This window comes from Euprymna scolopes, chromosome 35 (assembly GCF_053919585.1).
Source record: "Euprymna scolopes isolate OS-2025 chromosome 35, ASM5391958v1, whole genome shotgun sequence".
Taxonomy (NCBI): domain Eukaryota; kingdom Metazoa; phylum Mollusca; class Cephalopoda; order Sepiida; family Sepiolidae; genus Euprymna; species Euprymna scolopes.
This window is the reverse complement of record NC_136516.1, coordinates 16,963,905-16,985,325: the sequence shown is the minus strand read 5'-3', so window position 1 is coordinate 16,985,325 and position 21,421 is coordinate 16,963,905. Positions and strand designations below refer to the sequence as shown.

The 21,421-nt window shown below is 34.1% G+C and overlaps 1 protein-coding gene across 8 annotated transcripts in view; it reads left to right on the top strand.

Annotated features, from left to right (window-relative positions):
• LOC145259713 (uncharacterized) overlaps window positions 1–21,421 on the top strand; it is a 164,219-nt gene that overhangs the window by 28,816 nt on the left and 113,982 nt on the right. For all 8 annotated transcript variants that reach the window (XM_080117395.1, XM_080117401.1, XM_080117400.1 and 5 more), the window contains exon 2: window positions 19,512–19,805. In XM_080117395.1, the coding sequence (XP_079973521.1) occupies window positions 19,512–19,805 (294 nt within the window). The remainder of the gene's footprint in view (window positions 1–19,511; window positions 19,806–21,421) is intronic.

The window sequence follows — 21,421 nt, the reverse complement described above, 5'->3', positions numbered from 1 at the left end:
AGATGTTTTACACGCATGCCTTTTTCTCTCCCCCTCTGACTAGGTCTCTCTTTTTCTCTCTCCCCCTCTGACTAGGTCTCTCTTTTTCTCTCTCCGCTCTGACTAGGTCTCTCTTTTTCTCTCTCCGCTCTGACTAGGTCTCTCTTTTTCTCTCTCCCGCTCTGACTAGGTCTCTCTTTTTCTCTCTCCCGCTCTGACTAGGTCTCTCTTTTTCTCTCTCCGCTCTGACTAGGTCTCTCTTTTTCTCTCTCCCCCTCTGACTAGGTCTCTCTTTTTCTCTCTCCGCTCTGACTAGGTCTCTCTTTTTCTCTCTCCGCTCTGACTAGGTCTCTCTTTTTCTCTCTCCGCTCTGACTAGGTCTCTCTTTTTCTCTCTCCGCTCTGACTAGGTCTCTCTTTTTCTCTCTCCGCTCTGACTAGGTCTCTCTTTTTCTCTCTCCGCTCTGACTAGGTCTCTCTTTTTCTCTCTCCGCTCTGACTAGGTCTCTCTTTTTCTCTCTCCGCTCTGACTAGGTCTCTTTTTCTCTCTCCGCTCTGACTAGGTCTCTCTTTTTCTCTCTCCGCTCTGACTAGGTCTCTCGTTTTCGACTAGGTCTCTATCCCTCTCTCTCTCCTGCTTACGTCTCTATTCTTTTCTTTAGCTCACATCCTCTCTCTCTCTCTCTCCCTCTCAGGTGCCCGTTCAGCGTATTCAGACCAGCAACTCTCCTCCCCCTTTCACATCATCGCTTGCTCTGTCATCTTCCCCAACTCCTCCGACCCGGCCTGCCTGGTATTTCTTCTTCTCCCCCTTTCCCTGACCCCATATCCACCCCTTCCTCCACCGTCGGTCGTCTGTCTAGTCGTCCTACACCCACCACGCACTCATCCTGCCCCACCCCTCGAACCTTTTTCAGCTTGTCTTCGTCTGGTGATGGAATAGTCGCCGTCTCGTCTGCTATCTTTGTCAGTGGAAAAGCTTGGCATACCAGCCCCACCATCTTCGCCTCGCTTGTTCCCTCCCTTTTCTTCCTCGTTTAATCTCTCTCCCTCGTCTCTCGTTAGCTCATCGTTAAAAAGGAGACGAAAAGGAAAAGAAAAATGAGTTAGTCCACATTTGTTGGTCGACGAAAGACGTGTTCTGATACGAAGGCCGACTAGAGATTACTTAAAACGTTTTACGTTTTAAGCCAGATATATTATATATACACACAAATGTATACGATAATATGTGATAGTTAAGAAAGTACTATATTTTATATATGTGTACATGTGTATTGTGCAGAAGAATTTTGAAACCAACGCATTTCAATTTAAAACATTTAAGTCATAGGAAAATATTTATAAAGTAAAAATAGAATTTATCAAGTTTTATTGCACGTTTTTAAAGTCTTACAGTTGGGAGTTCTTAAAATCTCGTTATATATGAGAAACTGACTTATCTCCCTTGAAATCCGCCATTATTATTATTTTTTTTTTTTTTGTTCTTTCGAATAATAATCTAGCACAAATTTTTGAATTTATAATAATTTCGACATGGCACGTAATAGTTTTTTTTTTTTTTTTTTTAAACATGAAACTCGTTTGTTTTAGTGTTAAGACGATTAATCGGAATCGGAAAACTCTGAACTTTTTGGGGTATCGAAATCCGAAAAATTTGTGCCTATTTTCCGGTGCCAAAAACGACTCTTTTTAAACAATCTTTTAATTTGATTTTGTTTAAAATGCTGATAGTAATAATAAAATAAATATTGATTTTTTTTTTTTTTTTTTTTTTTTAACTACCATTAAACTAAAATCCACAAGATTATCCCCGCAAATGTTTTTACGCACTAGAAAATATCTGCACATTGAACACATGTTTTTATGGCAATCGGAAAAATAAGACATAGATTTATAAGAAATCAGAATCGGGAATTTAGTACAGAATCGATAAAGCATTCTCTATTTAATGGTATATTGGCAGCATTTGGGCTTTCTAAAAAAAAATTTATAAAATATATTTTCTAAAGTAAAAATAATTAAAATAAAAATTTTAATGCTAATCTGAAATATAAGATGTGTTAAACGAATTTCACACTTCAAAACGCAAAAGGTGAAAAATCAGTCAAAATTCAGGCATTCATTCTCAGAATTTGAAGCCTTAGGTTTTTGTTTTTTTAATATATATATATATATATAATATATATATATATATATATATATATATATTACTTTTTCTACATTCTTCCTTATCCCCTTCATACAAGAAATATATATCCCAGTTCGACTTTTTAAGGGTGACCAACAATGAAAGGGAATATGTATGCAAAAAATAAAATATGAAAAAAAAAAAAAAAATACATCTTTTATAAAGTTTGTTCTTCACTTAATAATCGATGAAAGTTTCATGTTCATTATCTAATTACCTGATTTTTGGTAGATTTTTAAAGATACCGTAAAAATAACCTTTATAACACACCTCCATTTTTACTCGCCGAAAATTTTTTTTTTTTTTTTTTTTTTTTAGAAAAAAAGATGTTTTTTATTCCTGTACGTCAACAAGGAAAAATAGAATTTAATTTTTTTTTTTCTGTTATCTTTTTTATCGTGTTTTTAAAGTTTATTTTTAAACAGACCGAAACAACAAACGAAAATACTTCCCCGAAAAACGACCGTCAATTATTGACTGGCTCTCTAGTAGTTAACCACGTCATTTGTGGTCGACGCCGTCGATAAGGTATTCCATTCATTAAAACTTCGCGTTCGTTATTTTTCTGTTCTTCGTCATTTCGTGTCAAAGTCTGCGGTGGTAGTGGGGGGGGGGGGGGCGTCCACGCATTCCGCCGGTGTCTATTCAACCTCGGGTCGATCGTCCTCTGTGTCATTCTTAATTAACAATCGCCTCTTTCAAAATTAGTTTTTCTTTTTAAGATATTTAATCATCCTTACTAGAGGTTCTGTCTATCTCTGATTTGGAAATAACAATCATCATCATCATCATAATAGATAAATATTTAAATAAATAAATGTGATCAGTTGCGTCATCCTTAACTTTTTTATTTATTTATTTAATAAATTTTATCAGTTTTTTTTCAAGCTGGGGTTGGGATACCCTACCGGATGCCAAGCATTCACCTGCTAACTCAAATATTCCAACCGAGAGATCTTTTTAAGATTCTGCCCGTCCCTTTAATTGCAATTGTTTGAATCTCTCGTGTACTTGGTTAACCGGGTATATTTGGCAGGTAGTTTTTTAAATTCCTTTTCCTGTGTCCAGTTGCTCCTATAATAACTGGAATGATAGATCTTCAGATTCCAGTTTTTTTTGTTTTTTTTTTCATATCATACATCCTTCGTATTTTTATCTTTTCCTTTTCAGCTCTGTTCAAACCAACATCATTATGGATACTAACTTCTACCAAGGTTGCTTCTTTCTCCTTCTTGTGCCATATCATTGTTAGCTTTTATAGCCCCGTTTTCGTGTTAAATTGTTTAAATTTGAAGTAAAGTGAGTTTGCAAAGCCATTTTAAACAAAATAAAGACCCCCCCCCAAAAAAAACACTCTTTCTATTCGTTATACTCCCTGTTTCTCAATCTCCCTTTTCAACTATATTATTTTTTTGGTCCCCCCTGACAGAGGAAGGATTGAACCTTATATATAATTCACCCGTTTGTCCGATCGTTTGTTAGCACTTTTCTCAATAACCACGCATTGTTTTTTTTTTAATTTTGCACAAACATTATTCATAGTGAAAAGTAAATTTTTGCCGGAATAACTGGTTACTTTAAGGAGAGTATTTAAGAGGTAAAATTTACTCTAAATCGTTCATCCGTTTATTTGTTCGCACTATTCTCAATAACCATGCTTTGTATTTTTTAATTTTGCACAGACAGTAGTCGTGGTGAAAGTAAATTTTTCACTCGTTGAAGGGGGCTTTGATTGCTCGGCTGGGCTTGATTTTATTCCGCCATAAATAACTGGAAGAATCGTTAATGAATTATTACATAATATTAAAAAATAGTCATCCAAAATGACCCCCTCCCCTTTGACTAGTTCTGTTGATCTGGAAACAAATTAATATTTAAAAAAGAAAAATTAAAAAAATGCACATGTTTTTCTTAGGGGCAACGCTAAAAAAGAATATACAGTAGAACCCCTGGATACGGCGATCCTGATAAGGTTTTTCAGGTTGTTTTCAACCCCTGGTTACATTTTCCCCACCTTAAGATGTTATAATTTTATTTACTGTATTGTGTTAATAATTTTTAATGCCATATCCCGGGGTTCTACTGTATAGGCCAACATTAAAACTAGTTTTGTTTTTCTTAAATATGATTAAATGACGTAATCATTTTGGTTTAAAATTTAGGCTTCAATCCAAAAATTTAGTATCCACAAAGTTAAGACGCCGGAAGTTGACACTGTTTAGCTAAAATATAGGACGGGCGGAAGTCACTAAGACTGTAAAGAAATACGGAACCTTATGGAAATAATTTATTTTAATAAATTATTTTAGAGTTAACATTTCTTGTGTTAACCATTAAAAAAAAACAAAAAAAACAAACTTATTTCTATATTTTTTTCAGTTATTACAAAACAAAATTTTGCAGAATGTTCTATCGAATTTTATATATTATAAAGTGTCGGTTTCAAAATATATATATATATATATATATATTTATTTAATTTGAGTTCCTTCAGCCATAATCGAAACAAAAACTCATGAAAAATTCTTGATAAATTATTTAAAAAAAAAAAATAAATAAATGACTTAAGTGCCATCAATTATAATCGAAACTGAAACCAAAACTTATGAAGAATTCTTGGTAAAATTAGTTATGACAAGAAATGGAAGTACATAACAATTAAACGACCCGGATGGATGTAAGAGTGATACAAAAAATAACACACACGCTATCGTAATAATATATATATATTAATTAAAAAGAAGAAAAAAAAAAGGATTTAAATAGAAAAGTTGGGCTTCTGCATTAAAGGTAAATAAACGTCACGTTTTCTTTTTGATTTTAAAAACTAAAATGCGTTTATTTTAATTTTTTTTTTCCTCCCCATATTCACACACGAAGTCAAGTAATGCCAATATATGAACAAAAGCGGCAGTACCGGTACCCGTTTTAAAATAGCAAACAACTACTACATACAAAGGTGGGCTCTCTCTCTCTACCGTGCTAGAAAGTTCTTTTACACCCGAGAGTATCCTGTACTTCTACAAGGTCATCATTACATCAGTATGTGTAGGTGTATCAGAATTTGTAGGAATTATTGACACCCCTAACACGAAACTGCGAATAAAATATAAAAATCTCGTAATTTCTGTTAAAAGTAGGTTATTTTCTTTATAGATTATACTTCCAAAATAAACTATTAAAGTTGCTTTAAAAGTAATAGAAATATTTTTTTTTTTAAACAGTAATGAATTTTCCGAACAATATTTTTCAATTTTTAAACTTTAAAAATCTATCAATTTTTCTATTGATTCTATTTTTACGATATTTTCAGGGTCAATGTGAAATTTTATGTTCTTTCCAATAAACCGAATATAATATTTTAGACAAACGTTTTTTTTTTTAAATTCACGCCCCCCCCCATTTTCAAGTTTGTATTAAAAAGTAAATAATTAATTTACTCACCGTAAAGTAAATAAATTTACTCACAAATTGAAGAGAAAAAGTCAATAAATAATATATTCAAATTTAAAACAAAAAACAAGTCGTGTTTTTTAGAATTTTACCTGTAAAGTTTGAAGTTTAAAACCTTTTTTTTTTTTTTTTTTTTTTTAAACCACGTTATTTTTATTTTTTAATGGAACCTTGGTCCTTGCTCCTTTTAATTGAAGAAAAAAAAAAAAAATTAAAGCTTGAATTACATTTTTCGAAAAAAGCTTGGAAAGATGGGGTGGGATTATTCACTATTTTCACGAAATTTCTGACACACCTAAGTATGTGGTATTGTTGCTACATTTGGGCTGGTGAATCTTTCCCTCTTAGACAGGATACAAAAGAGTCGCCAATCTAATAGGTCCAGCACTGTCCATCTCTGTCCCATCGACGAAATATTGAATCACTCTGCCTGCTTTACTAATGGGAGTTGCTCCAAACTACAAGTCTTTGTACCTGCTCGATGAGTATCCCCGACAAACCCGACGAGCAGCAAAATCCCACCCCTACTAGAGTAGAGATCTCCAGATGCCAGAAAGGCTTCTATTCTAATAGTTTCTTCCCTGAAACTGCTAGATTTTGGAATTCCCTTCCGAGTTCCTGCTTTCCTGACCATACTGACATGCAGAAGTTCAAGTGTAATGTAAATAGACATCTTGCTGCTCAACTCCCTACATAATACCCCTGCAAATTGTCCCAGATAGTAGCCCTCTACATCAAACTGGCACTGTGCTTTGTTTGGGGTAAAAATGCAATAAAAAAAAAAAGTAAAAAGAGAAATCACCATCCTTATGTCTAGATGCAGTGCGTAACCGTTTCGTTTGAAACGTGTCGTTTATCTGTTTGGTCGTGACTTTGTACCAACAGCTCTGATGTCAGCAGGTAAACGAGACTTTTTGCACAGGCTTTCTTTTACGGAGGTCGTGGCTTAAAGTGAAATAAATAAATAAATCCACAAAGCCGTTGTCGCCGAGCGGCGGCCGCAGTTTGACCGAGTGAGTGCTTCTCAAATATGTTGATCTTTGCTTCGGTCAAGTTACATTAAACACGCAAACATTACGTTCAACGACCGTAGATAAGAACGCTGTTCACCTTTTCTATTCTTTTTTTCTTTTCTTTTTTTTTTCTTTTTTTCCTTTTTCCTTTTTCCTTTTTTTTCCTTTTTCCTTTTTTTTCCTTTTTTTTCCTTTTTCCTTTTTTTTCCTTTTTCCTTTTCTTTTTTTTTTCTTTTCTTTTTTTTTCTTTTCTTTTTTTTTCTTTTCTTTTTTTTTCTTTTCTTTTTTTTTTCTTTTCTTTTTTTTTTCTTTTCTTTTTTTTTCTTTTTTTTTTTTCTTTAATCGATTTTGTCACTGAGACTAATTCGGTGTCATCCGCAATATCAACTTGCATTTAGTTTCTATTTAAGTTTTTTTTAAAAAGTTTTTTTAATTTTTTTTTTTATATACTAGCTGTCACATTGATATTAAAAGCCTACGTTTTCTATTTAAAAATTAAAACGAACTTAATATACTCAGTCATAAATATGCGAGCGACTACATATTGCTTTGAGAAACGAGTGTTAATAACTTATTTATTATGGCTTCTTATTAGATGATTGGTTTATCTCACTATTAAACTGAATTCAATTTATGCATAGTTTCTACATTCTGCATAATTGCATAGAATTTGAGATGAAAACATTGTAGACCGCGAAAAGTGATCTTGTAAGTATTTTGTGCAAAAAGTCTTCAAACTCCTTTCTGAATATTTGTTCTACAGAGTTGAGATCTGATATATAGGGTATTTGGACCTGTAACATTGTTTCGATTTTTTTTTTTTTTAAGCTGGCAAAAATTATTGCTAAGGAGTCCAAATTAATAAACAAAACAGTTGCCCTTGGCAGTGTAAGCCGAATAAAACATTGCCCCCCCCCCCCCGCCCGTGTCTGTTACTTTTGCGCATACGCAAAATTAAACATTCATTGCTCAAAATTGCTTAATTTTTAATCTTTCATATCCATCTGCCTGCCTGTAACTCCAACAGTAACGACGCTAGAGAAATAAATGACGACTAAGGCTGGAACGCTAAACGTTTTTGTTTCTATTCTAGCAGATGGTACCCAAGACATTTTTATATAACTTTTGGAATTATTACTATATATTGAATAATAATCAATAGATTGTCTTTATTATAATAAATCTGCATGGATTAAAATTAGAATATGCATATTTTATGACTAGTAATGCCAGGTGAATGCTAGTGTGTGTGTATATATATATATATATATATATATATATATATATAAAGGGCTATATGTCTGTCTGTATATTTTCAAATTCTATCTCTTCTGAAACAAAGTCACAGAGCGGCACTGGGGCCTAAAATGGTTAAATTTTTTATGAACTGGTCTTTTATGGGTCTAGCCAGTTAAAATTGTTAAGGGTCCAAAATGGGTTACAATTGAAAAAAATTGTTATACACTTTTTACATTCATCTTAGTTTATTTTTAATCAGTTTATATACGTGTCACGTTAGTACAGTGGTAACGTCACCAGCTTTGAATGCTAGTTTTGCTTTCTGTTTCAATTCTAACCCAAATACTTTTTTTTTTACTTTTGAAATCACGACTTCATAATAATGTAAGAAATCTGGACAAATTGATATATGTATGTATACAAAGTAACCTTGTCTAAGGAACCAAACTTCGCTTTCAATTTTTAGTCTACAGACTTGAAACTTAATATATAGGAGATTTGAACTTGAGAAACAAATTCAATTTGGGCTTTAGTTGGTAAAAGTAGCTGCTAAGGCGTCAGAATTGAAAAATAAAAAAATTGGAACTTAGGCGTAAGTCGATTTAAAGTTGTCTTGTGTGCATGCGCAAATATACATTTTTAGGTTAAGCAATTTATTTTCAGTTTTATATACATATGGACCTAAGGTCAGATAAGGCTGGAGAGCTATGTTTTGGTTTCGATTCTAACTAATGGCACCCAAGTCAAATTATTTTTACTTTTGAAATCTCTGCTATATATATTGGATACAATATAATAATCGATAGAGTATTCTCTATAAATATGAAATCTATATAAATTATATTTAAACATTTTATATATATATATATATATATATATATATATATATATTAGAGAGAGAGAGAATTAGGTGGTCTGCTAATATATTAATAAAACTATTCGAAGTACCCATTCATGTTCGATATAAGCACGTTGATCAACTTTGTCTAAATGTGGTATGGTTCGATTATCCCCTTTTTTTTGTGAGGATTTTTTAAAAATTTATTTTTGGTCATTTTGAGGCGCTCCTACTGGTTTTACTGGTTCATTCTTGTCTATTTTTTGCCCCTTTCTAAAATGCCCTTGTGAGAAATTGGATTTTTTTTCTCTCGTGATAAAGGACTTCGTGTCTACCCTTGCTATAGTTCCGAAGCAGGTATCTCCCATCCCCCTCTCCCGGTTAGTTCATAAATAAAAAGTCAAATCTGGTGGACGCTAGTTTCAGATTTAATGCTTAAGCCACTGCTTAAAAGCGATACTCTTTAATTTGAGGCATTAACGAATTGACGCCATCTTTTGAAAGGAAGTGTGCTTTTTTCCCCCCTCGATCGATAGTCATTTAGTGGGCTTAACTTCATTTTTGGCAGGTCACGACAGCTTAATAACTAACGTATGCCTACTCATAAATATCAATATCACGGCGACACACACACACACATATATATATATATATATATATATATATATATATATATATACGGATACAAGTTTTGCTACGCTAGCATAATGTTTGTATTGGTGGTTATTAATGACTTTTTCTCCCTTCAGATTAAAAGAATGTCTTTTCGTTTAGGTGTTCATATTTTTTCATAGGAATAAAGACACTTTTCGCCTAAAAAGATCTTGGTTATTAATAACTATATGTCGAAACATTGTCATGTCTATGTAATGAAGCTTTTACCTGTCTGTATAATAAATAAATATTAATATAAGTACCCCTATTTGTTAATGAATACCAAACCCGGTGGATATTCTCTGGATTTTGATCCTACGAATAACCTGTGTCGTTCACAAACCGTTTCAATCGCTTTTGAAGAAACTGCTTTACCCTTCGAACTCCTGATTTACCGATTCTCCTTCTATAGACGCCATTTTGCATATTTTTGCGTATGAACAAAGCTAGCTAAAATGCGTATACTTTTAAAAATAATTAAAATTAGAAAAATAAAATAGGAATAAAATAAGCCTGATGCATTAAATAGAAAAGAAATATAACCCTTATCCTCGAGTGGTTTCCGGGCCTTAATAAGTGGGGATCCATGTAAAAAAAAAAAAAAAAAAAAAAAAAAAAAATTAAATTAAATTTTTTTCTTAACTGTAGGCGGAGATCACCGCTTATCAAAGTCCGAAGGTTACTTGAGGATAAGTGTTAATGAAACACCGTCATTATTGGCAATGAAACTTTGGGTAATGTTTGTTTGAATGGTATGTTTATAAAAAAAAAATAAAAATAAAAAATAAAAAAAATAAAAAAACCTTAATTGAGCTTAAGTCTTGAACGTCCGACTTATATATATATATATATATATATATATATATATATATATATATATATGCCCCTGGAGGATAAGGGTTAATGGGACAATATAGTAATGGTTAGTAGTGGTAAATTGGATTAGTCAAGGGGACAGCTCATCAAGAACTTGTTTACATTGGACTTGAAGACAACCATATTGTAATCAGCTGGAAAGGAAGCAAATGGACAGAATTAATTTTTTTTTTTTTTTTTTTTACTGTGGGCAGGGATCACTGGTTTTCAAGGCCCGAAGGCCATTTGAGAATGAGACACCGTGATAATCGGTAGTAGTTGAATTTGGGTACTTCTAAGAAGTGTTTATTTGTATTTTCTGGGTTCTAGGCCGACAGCCAGGAAAGGCGATTTTTTTTTTTTTTTTTTTTTTTAATACATTGCTAAGAAAACTTGACGACAAATAAAAAGTTAAATTTATTTATTTTATTTTTTAAGATTCTATTAATAATACAGTAGCTTTTTCCCTCAAATTGCTAGACTTTGGAATTTCCTTACGGTTTCCTGCTTCCCTGACTGTACTGACATGCAGAAGTTTAAATGTAATGAGACCTCTTGCTGCTCAACTCCCTACATAGTCGGAGCTCTACGTACAAAATTATCTTTACTTGGCTTCCAGCAACTAAATATTTTCATTTACTAACCAATTAAAAAACTTACTAGCCAAATCCACATGATTTTTGGAACATTGCAACTTCGTTCCGTGACGAATGCATAAAGATTTATCTGTATTTTTTTTAAAAACTAAGTGTAATTCGAAATATACACTGAATTTTATGTTGAGATTTTGAGTTGTAAACATTTGAATTTCTTAAGATGTTTTTAAAGAAAAAAAAAACTCGTTAAAATAAGTCTACTCTAGTACTGTTTAAATAATTTGTCTTTGCTCGTTTTATTTAAAAATAAAGGGTGAAAAGAGATTTTTCACAGCTTTTGAAGATTGTTGGTGAAAAAAAGCAAAACACAATCGTCAAAAGATACGCGTTTTATTATTTCTAATCGCCACTTTGAAAAATCACTCGCAAATGCGACTGTTTCACTCGCAACGTAAAGCACTGATAAGTATCCCTCTAAATATAGCCCCAAACAGTCCAAGTTGCACTGTAACTTGTCCTAGAGGTGAATAAGAGTAAAAAGGACATTTTTATTCTTTCCTCTGTGTGTAAAAACACAAACACACACACACACCTTTAGTACAATGCACTGGGGTGGTGGGTGGAAGACGGCGTTAAGAAAATTGAGCTCAGCTGAACAAAGAAAGAAAAAAGCACTTGTTTTCTTTTTTCCCCGTCGACGTGTTTTGACGTATTTATCGGCTCTAGCGAATCGTTGCCGCTTTTTTTTTTTTTTTTTTCTCTAGTACATTCCGATTCGCTATTTTTTTTTTTTTTTTTTTAATTTTTTTGTTTCTTCAAAAGACAAGTTTTTCACACATCTTAAAAACTAAAACTGTGAACTTCATAAGCACATCGTCACCTTCTTCCCCACCAGGCTGCAAAAAATAAAAAAAAAGTAAAAAAATAAAATAAAAATAAAACCCAAAAACAAACCTGGCTGTGAACGAAACCATTGTCGCCAACCTGTCCTATTGGCTGTGCATACTATTTTTTTTTTTTTAATAGAAACACTAATATGACTACTGCAGTAAATGTGTCTGGCTATCCATCCATCCCCCCCCTCTCTCTCTCTCTCTCTCTCTCTCTCTCTCTCTCATGTACGTTTTCTTGAAAACATATGCACTAGCAGGGAGACCTGACGTTGCCCGTGATTGAATGATGATCAACGAATGTTTCACACTTCTTTATTGGTATTGAAATCGATGAAATGGTACACCCCCCATCAAATCGAGTGTTTGCCTACTCTAGGTGAGAACCTACCATGGTGCACTGGGAGAAAGCTTCACATGCCTTCCCACAGTGACAGTCTACAGTACATTGTGGTCTACATTGCACTGTAGAGAACCTAGTGTTTATTTTATAAACTTAATTTTATGTATAATGGCTTGAATTAAAGTTTAAAATGCAAAAGTCATGTACCATGATGAAATTGCTCAAATCAAACATTCATTTCGAACGCATCCCTGTCGTATCAAAGAACCTACTATTGATTTTATATATCTGGCCTTTCAGCATGTGTCGTAATGAAACTTCTCAAATGCACTTGTGATGTTAGGCTGTGCACATTGCTAACTTTGGTCAATAATCGCCTGTCCCTTCTTGCAAAAATTCACCTGTAATCTTTTTTTTTTTTTTTTTTTGGGTGGGGGTGGGTTTAGCAGTGGATGCTTCTCCACAAAAATGTTGGCGGGATGATGGCTTTTTTTTTTAGTGAGAAATGTACCTCAAACTTTGGGTGTTTGCTCTAAGGACAGTCCAGTTGGTCAGTCTCTGTGCATATTGGGAATGACAGTTTGAAGTCGCCAGATGTGTTTAAGAATATGTCTTGTTCTTCCCTTAAAAAAAAAAAAAAAAAAAAAAAAAAATCAGTTTGGGCATTTGCAATATAGACAAACGAAAAAATGGTTAAATCTTAAGCCAAGATAAATTTCTCATCTACCCAACTGGATAAGTATTCTGTATTTTTACTTATTTTAAAGCGTTTATTTAAGTTTAAAACACAAGTGTGAGTTGCTAAGTTAAAACGACAACAAGATGGCGAACATGATGTCTCGATAATCGCTCAATAATAAAAATTAAGCACTGATATAAAATCCATCAGATAAATCTCACGGAATGTATTGCGTAGATTTAGATCAGTATTTCATTTTGATTTTGAGCGATTATCGAGACTCCAAAATCATGTTTGGCATCTTGTCGTTCTAGCTTAACAATTCGATGCTACTTGTGTTTCTAACTTAATAAACACTTTAAAATAAGTTAAAACGTCGAAAACTGAGGTAGAAGAATAATTTATCTTGCCTTTTGGTAACATTTATTTTATACATTGAGGAATTAACTAAGTTATAGTAAGTTTTAATCGTACACGTAAGACGCTGAAATGAAAACTAGACCGTAAACATATAGTCATCATATTTAAAGGCGGTTAGAGAAGAATAATTCATATTTCTCGACTTGTATATTAAAATGGCGATTATATTTTTCTAAAGTTTTAATGCAGGCGTTTCGCATATAAGATGAAATTCTTTATCTTTTTTTTTTATAATGATAAAAGGAAATTAAACTCTAGTTCTGTTTTGTAAAGGATGAGGAGTAAATCTAGCTCCTTTAAAAGGGGAAGTAATGCTGGATTGGGATACAACTAAAACTTTGCCCCGCCCCCTCCGACTCATAACCCGATCAGAGCATATCTTGATATAGTAGTCGAGATGTTTGGATCTTGGGGTCGTTTTAGGCCTGTTAACTGAAAAATGACGTCACGCTTAGTAGGCAAAGCAAACAGGATCTGTCAAGCAGAGCACTGTCAAACTGTCGATAATAAATGACGCTCGGTGTTGACGTTTTGTCTTCTGTGGTGGATGGAAAGATTTATCGGGTTGGTGATGTCGATGAATTTGAAGCTGGTTATTTAGGTGTATTTTTCATACCCGTCCATAGCGCAGCCCCCCCCCCCTTTGTTCGGACGTAGCTGGACTTTCTATTTTAATTACCTTAGATATGAGTAAACTCGGTAATGCCAATAATTTGCATGATTTATTTATTTTTTATTTTTATTTTTTTTAGGAGAGGGGGAAGAATATATTAAATAAAATAAATAATACTCCTCTGTAGGAAGCGGGGGGGGGGCACAAGTCGAGAACCTGCTTTAAAAATATAGTATTGGGAGAGGGGGGGGTGACTTTATTCCCCCTCCTCTCTCCCTTCGTCTATATAAAAATAAAACGCTACTAGTCAGTGGCTGTTTTTCTAGACGGCATGTTTTAATAAGACTCGAGGAGAGAGCGAACGAGCGTTGAAATACGAGGCGATGATGGAGGTGGGGGGGGGGTCTCTTTGCGTCATTCCCTAACCAACCGGCGTTCAACGTCCCGGCTGACTGAGCCATGGGCCCTAGCTACACTTCCTAGGGCGCCAGGGCTCCTTCTCCTCCTCCTCCTCTCATTTACATTTCTTTCTTTTTAATCCATCTATTGTGTGTACGGGGGGGGGGGGGTGCTCCCTGCGTTTCTCCACATATTTGTGGGTACGGGTGTACTAAGGAAAGTGCTATGCTTGTTTGTTTGTGGTTTCTGTCTTCTTAGTTTTTATTACAACTTGTTGGAAAGAAAGATGTGGTTGAAAAGCAGGGTGTAATCTATTTCGTTCTCCCCAACCCCACCGCTACCGAACCTACCGACCTGAATAACCTGCATCTCTTCACTGACATTGCCCCCCCCCCCTTTTTATTTTTATTTTTTATTTTCTTATTCTGTTCAAGCTGGGGATAGGGTATCCTGGAACATTCACCCTCTATCTCAGTTATTCTAACCGGGAGATGTTTTTAAGATTTTAACTGCCCCTTAAGTGCAATTATTTGGATCTCCCTTGCACTTGGTTCACGTGGTGTATTTTCTATGTAGTTTTTGAAATTCTTTTTTTCCTTTAAATATAATATAATTTTCTTGCTCCTATAATAACTAAATTAGAAATCTTCCTTAGATCTCGGTTTCTTTTCATGTCATACATAAAGCCTTGGTATTTCGTTATCTTTCCCCTCTCAGCTCTGTTTAATCCGGCATCATTGGGGGCACTAACTTCTACCAAGGTTGCGGCTCTTTCGGTGGGGCATTAGAATACACCGACTGCCCCCCCCCCCTGCAGAGGGTAAAAGTCCCTTAATGGGGGTCCTGGATATGACCTTAAACTATATCCAGTGGTGAGGCCCCAGCTTGTGGGCTTTGGGGAGTGTGGAGCCACCCTTTAATTGCCATTGCTCCCAGGTCCACTCTGACCCGGAGTGGTAGTACCTGTTAGGGTTCCAACTTTGGGTTAAATAGAAACGGACTTGAAAACAACAAATATATTCTATTAAAAATTTTCTTCAAAATCTTTGGATTCGGCATTAAATAACCCGAAAAGGGTTGATATGCCGTAAAACAACCAACCAATCCAATCTACCAAGGTTGCTTCTTTCTTCGTATCCCATATCACTGTCAGGTTTTATAGCTCCGTTTTCTTAGTACGTAACTGTATGGATTGCATAGTTATAGTGGATGGTGTATAACTTATTTCCAACCGTTCTTTCTGGTAAACGTTTCAAAGACTTGTTGCTACATTCGATATTCAACTTTTTACAAATCGTGCAGCAGACTTGGCAGTATCTCTATATATTTACACACTTTGTTGTGTCACATTGTATTGTAGTCGTCCCTCAGCAAAACCTTGGCTCGCACTCTACTTTGTCAGAACCTGCAGTTGTTGTCATTGCTGAGACAACTGACAAGTTCAGGTTTTTTTTATTTTTATTAATTTTCTTCCATTGAAGATTGTAATGCTGGGTATGGGGGCAGTCAAAAGCATCTGCCAACATTGTCCTGCTTTTTATTGAAACCAACCGAGAGCTCTTTTTAGTATCCTCGTTGTTCCCTTAAGTGCAATTGTCTGGATCTCTTTTGCACTTGGTTCACCAGGAATATTAGTTAGGTAGGACTTCAGGTTCTTCTTCATAAGCCCTGTGGTAGCAGTATCAGAATTTTTTGTGAAAATAGCGAATAATTCCACCCCATCTTTCCAAGCTTATAACTCCTCGAAAAATGCAATTCAAGCCCTAATTTTTTTTTTCAATTAAAGGAGCAAGGACCAAGATTTCATTAAAAAAAAAAAAAAAAAAAAAAAAAAACGTGTTTTTTTTTTAAAAAGGTTTTAAACTTCGGACTTTACAGGTAAAATTCGACGAGAACACGATGTCCGTTTTTTTTTAAATTTGAATATATTATGTATTGACCTTTTCTCTTCAATTTGTGAGTAAATAATTATGTACTTATCCGAGTCGAAATTAATTATTTTTAGACATTTACAAAATTGGAGGCGTGAATTATTCGACCCCCTGTCTTTCCAAGCTTATAACTCCTCGAAAAATGTAATTCAAGCCCTAATTTTTTTTTCAATTAAAGGAGCAAGGACCAAGGTTTCATTAAAAAAAAAAAAAAGAAAAAAGAAAAAACAAATAACGTGGTTTAAAAAAAGGTTTTAAACTTCAAACTTTACAGGTAAAATTCTACAAGAACACGATGTCCGTTTTTTTTTAAATTTGAATATATTATGTATTGACCTTTTCTCTTCAATTTGTGAGTAAATAATTATGTACTTATCCGAGACGAAATTAAGTATTTTCTTTGTAATAGACACTGGGGGGGGGGGGGGGGGGGGGAACCGTGAATAAAAAAAAAAAAACGTTTGTCTAAAATATTATATTCGGTTTATTGGAAAGAACATAAAATTTCACATTGACCCTGAAAATATCGTAAAAATAGAATCAATAGAAAAATTTTGATAGATTTTTAAAATTTTAAAATTTAAAAATATTGAGTTTAAAAATTTAAAAATATTGAGTTCGGAAAATTCATTACTGTTTAAAAAAAAAAAAAAAATATTTTTATTACTTTTAAAACAACTGTAATAGTTTATTTTGGAAGTATAATCCATAAAGAAAATAAATAACCCACTTTTAACAGAGAAATTACGAGATTTTTATATTGTATTCGCAGTTTCGTGTTAGGGGTGTCAAAAATTCCTACAAAAATTCTGATACTGCTAGCCCTGTGGCACCTATAATAACTGGTATGATTGATAAGATTCAAGTTTTCTGAATGAATTCATCTGTGTTCTATTTGACTATATGAATCGCGAGGATTAGTACTGTTTAACAGCTCCGGTTTCCAGGGACGTAGCTGTTCAGAAATAGTGGATGGTGTGTGATTTATTTCCAAATCTGTTAATATGAAACTCATGAATTAAAAGAGCATGAGAGAGAGAGGGAGAGGGGGGGGGCTTAAATATATTTTAATTTATGTAGATTTCATATTCATTATTAAAAAGTTAATTCTGTATTTATTATATTGTACCCTATACATAGTTGTAATTTCCAAAGTAAAAAAAAAAAAAAAGACTTGGGTGTCATTAGCTGGAATCGAAACCAAAACATCTAGCACTCCAGTGTTATTCATTACCATCTGAGCTATCGTCAGATTGATAAGATAAAATTTATCCGACTTTAACGTAGATTAATGTATATTTGCTCATGCATACAAGAGCACTTCAAGTTCACTTATGCATAACAAGTTCCAATTAAAAATTTTTTCGCCTCTTAGCTATTTTTATTGCATGAAGACCAAATCGAATTTATTTCACAGGTCCATATCCCCTTTATAAGTTCCAAGTATGTAAATTAAAAATTGACCGAGGAGTTTGATAGACCGTTAATTGGAATTTATCTTTGTATTCAGTCATTATGGTGATTGTCTATTTGATATACGTTCCGTGAATCTCATATTTTGCAAATACTGTCAAGCTTTGGGGATGAATTGAAAATGTGGGATCCTTTGTTACTTATATTTAAAATGTATTGTAATTTGTAGGCAATCTATTATACAAAGGGCAAACGTCTTTGTGTGTGTTTGTATATCCTAGGCACGGCCAAAAAAATGGAAGATAAAACAATTTTTAAAAAAAATCCATTATTCTTGATAAACTTTTTTTTCCCCCCAAAAGGGTAAATGCCTGAATTGTCTTGGATAACACATTAAAATGTTTTTAAAAGGTCCCCCCCCCCGTCTAAATTAGATTTAGAATGATTTGCTATAAGAATATGCGAACATATAACATAAATACCTAAATTGCAAATAATTCTATTTTGTTTATCTCACTTTCAACACACGAATAATCAGTATCGTTAAAAAGATCGAACTCTCAACAAATATTAAAAAATTGGGCAAAAACATTAATTCTGTGCTGGTCAAGGCAGGGTCAGTTTTTGCGTCAACATTTTTTGCAAAGTCATCATACGCCTTGCAATGAGTAAGCTTATTTTAAATGCCCACAACGTAAGTTGCGGTGACTGAAGTGTTTCCCCCCTCCCCAAACCTCTTTTCCTTTTAATGTTACAAGTTCGAGCCTGGCTACTGTGGCAATTTTTTTTTTTTTTTTTTTTTTTTTTTATAATGCGCTTGCATGGGTACTCGCTGCTATTTTTTGTTTTTTAAGGCTCTATTGCTCAATATCCTTACCATAAAACCTCACCACATCCGAGCAATGCCGGGGATCGTCCACTTGTCTATTATATATAAGGTAAAATGTGTGTGTGTCTGCCAAAAACTTTTGACAGATACATCAGATCGTGACGAAATTGGTGTCATTAGAAAGAGCAATCTCTTAGATGAAAAATATCTATAAAAAAAAAAAAAAAAAAAAAATTGTCAAAAAAGATTTTGTACTGGTCAGCTGGGACGTTTTTTTGCAGGGAATAGTCAGTTTTTTGCGTCAACATTTTTTGCAAGTCATACTCTTACCAATCTCAACGTATGTTTATAAAACGTTATTTTGAAGACCCCGTGACGTCAGAAGTCGCCGTGTCCGAGACAGCTAGTTCGTTTGCTTTTTTTCCCCTCCTTTTTCGCTTTGGTGTTACAGTACTGCGGCCCCCCCCCCTTCCCGCTCACATGGGTACTTGCTACTATTTTGATTGTAAGATTTCTTTATTTTAGGTAAGTTTCTCAATAGCCTTAATATACCACCTCTTTTCATCCGGGCAACACCGAGTAGCCAAGCTAGTGCATTATAAATCTCTAAATATTTAACTCTGTTATTTTTCCAGTTTACCGTATAAAAACACATGTTGAATGTGCAGATATTTTATTAAACGTAAAAATACACTTGTCGGGTTGACCTGTATAGATTTTAGTTTTACTAATAGTTTAAAATCAATAAATATTTATTTCATTATTACTAACCAATAGTGGAAGATTGTTCAAAACAAAATCACATAAAAATAAAAAAAAAAAATAGAAAACTCGCATTGGAACATAGGCACAATTTTTTTCTGATACCAATTCCAATGCCTCAAAATGTTCTTGTTTTTCTGATTCCAATTAATCGTTGCCAACACTTATTTTAAGTGCAAATTCAAAATGCGAGATAGCAGGGTAGGAGAGTGGGAGAGAAAGGTAATGGCTAAAATCTCTGCGTCCGTGATTGTTGCAAAATCTGAAATTCCAGCTTCATGTTGAATCTATTTGCAGTCGATACAGGTATATACATTATTATAGAAAAAAAAAAAAAAAAAAAAGATATATATCTATACTTTCTCCTTTGTGTTTTATATTTACATTTATTTTACGTAATTTTTTTTCTTTTTAGGTTTATCATGAATGCTTCGGTAAATCAAAAGGCATTTTCCAACCCGACCTGTACAAGAATCCGGAGTCGGAGTGCATTTACTGCACGGAATGTTACTCATTATTTAACCCGCCCCAGTTTGTGTGTCACTCTCACCTTGGCATGGAGAACCGCATATGCCACTGGGGTTTTGACTCCGCTAACTGGCGGAACTACCTGATGCTCGCCAAGGATCAGGAAAATCTTGAGGCGTGTCAGGAGATGATCGAACAAATGAAGAACAAATTCGATGGATGCAAATCAAAACGGAAATCGGTGAGTTCTCGGAGACTTTTCCGGATTCTGCAAGATTTTTCCGGATTTTTTTTTTCCTTTTTAAAGTTTGTTTTACTTTAAAAGCCCAATAAATAAATAAAAAAAATAAAACTAAACAAAAAAAGGGAAATTGGTAAGTTCTTCGAGATTTATGGATTCTCCAAAACTTTCAGCTTTTTTTTTTTTTTTTTTTCTCCAATTCTTTTCGTATTTTTCTGTTAAATTTCTTCAATTCTACTTAAATACATGGCTTACTCTAATCAGTTTTGAGTGTCGGTGACCATGGCTCTCCAAATTGTACAGCCATGGCAATCTCGGGGAAAACAAGTAAAGATGGTAGTTTCTCGTTGCTTTCTGTCTTGATTTGGAGGGGGGGGTGCATCTCTCCCAATGAGTTAAACGCACCCCCATATACCAACCTGGAAATTTCTACGACACGGTACATACAGCACCTTCCCTTCCCAAATGGTCATCCATCTTGTACTAGCTAGACTCATAATCGCTTAACTTCGGTGATCTGGCAAAAACCAGCGTGTTAACGTGATTGTGCTGTATCGCTTAATCTGACAATGGGGGGGGGGAGGGGGAAAAGGAAATCTGTGAGATTTCAAACACTTTGATTCTCCAAAACTTTTCCAGCTGTTTTTTTGTTTTCAGCTGGCATGTTGTATAGAATGGCACCCAAACGTTGTTCAAGCGCTTTCTATCGATGCATCCGATTATCATTATGAGCCTCAAAGGAAAAGAAAACAATAACAACAATCGCCTCTGATGATAATCGGATGAACCGATACAAGGCGCTTAAGAAGAATATGGCCGAACAACAACTTTTGGATGACATTCTATACATACGCCAGCTGAAATAAAAAAGACTGCTCGGCGAATGGAAAAGATATTCAGAAAAGTCAGAAAAAAGATTAACTCTGTTGACGTGCTTGAATAATGATTTGCTGCTAAAATATACAAATATATATATATATGGCCATATATATATATATATATATATATATATATATATATATACAGGGTGGGCCAAAATAAGGGTCCTATCTTTAAATATGAATAACTTCCACAAAATAAAAGCTAAACTCACCAAACTTTATGTGTGTGTAGACTGACCCTTCCGAGATTTTTTTTTTGAAATAAACAAAACAAATTTTGGCCGAAAAACACTTAAAACTTACATGAATTTATGAATTTTTAAAAATAGGACCCTTATTTTGGCCCACCCTGTGTGTGTGTATATATATATATATATATATATATATATATAGCCATCTGGCATCAATTGAAATGAATGACTCTTGTCAGGAGGAGGTTCCATGTTTTGACAAGCTTCTAGATTTGACTGTTACTCTTGATCTAAAATGGAGCACGTACATCAAATCTGTTGCCAACGTCGCTGGTAAAGTGGTGGGATCCTTCTATCGATCCAGTAGATATCTCTCTACTGATGCAATTCTCTACCTCTCTAAGAGCCAGGTACATCCAAGGATGGAGTACTGTTGCTACATCTGGGCAGGATGCTGCTACAAATAACTTATCCTGCCTTAACAGAGTTCAAAATAGACTTCGTAGCTTAGTAGGGGATGCCCTTTTCTCTACCCTGCAACCTC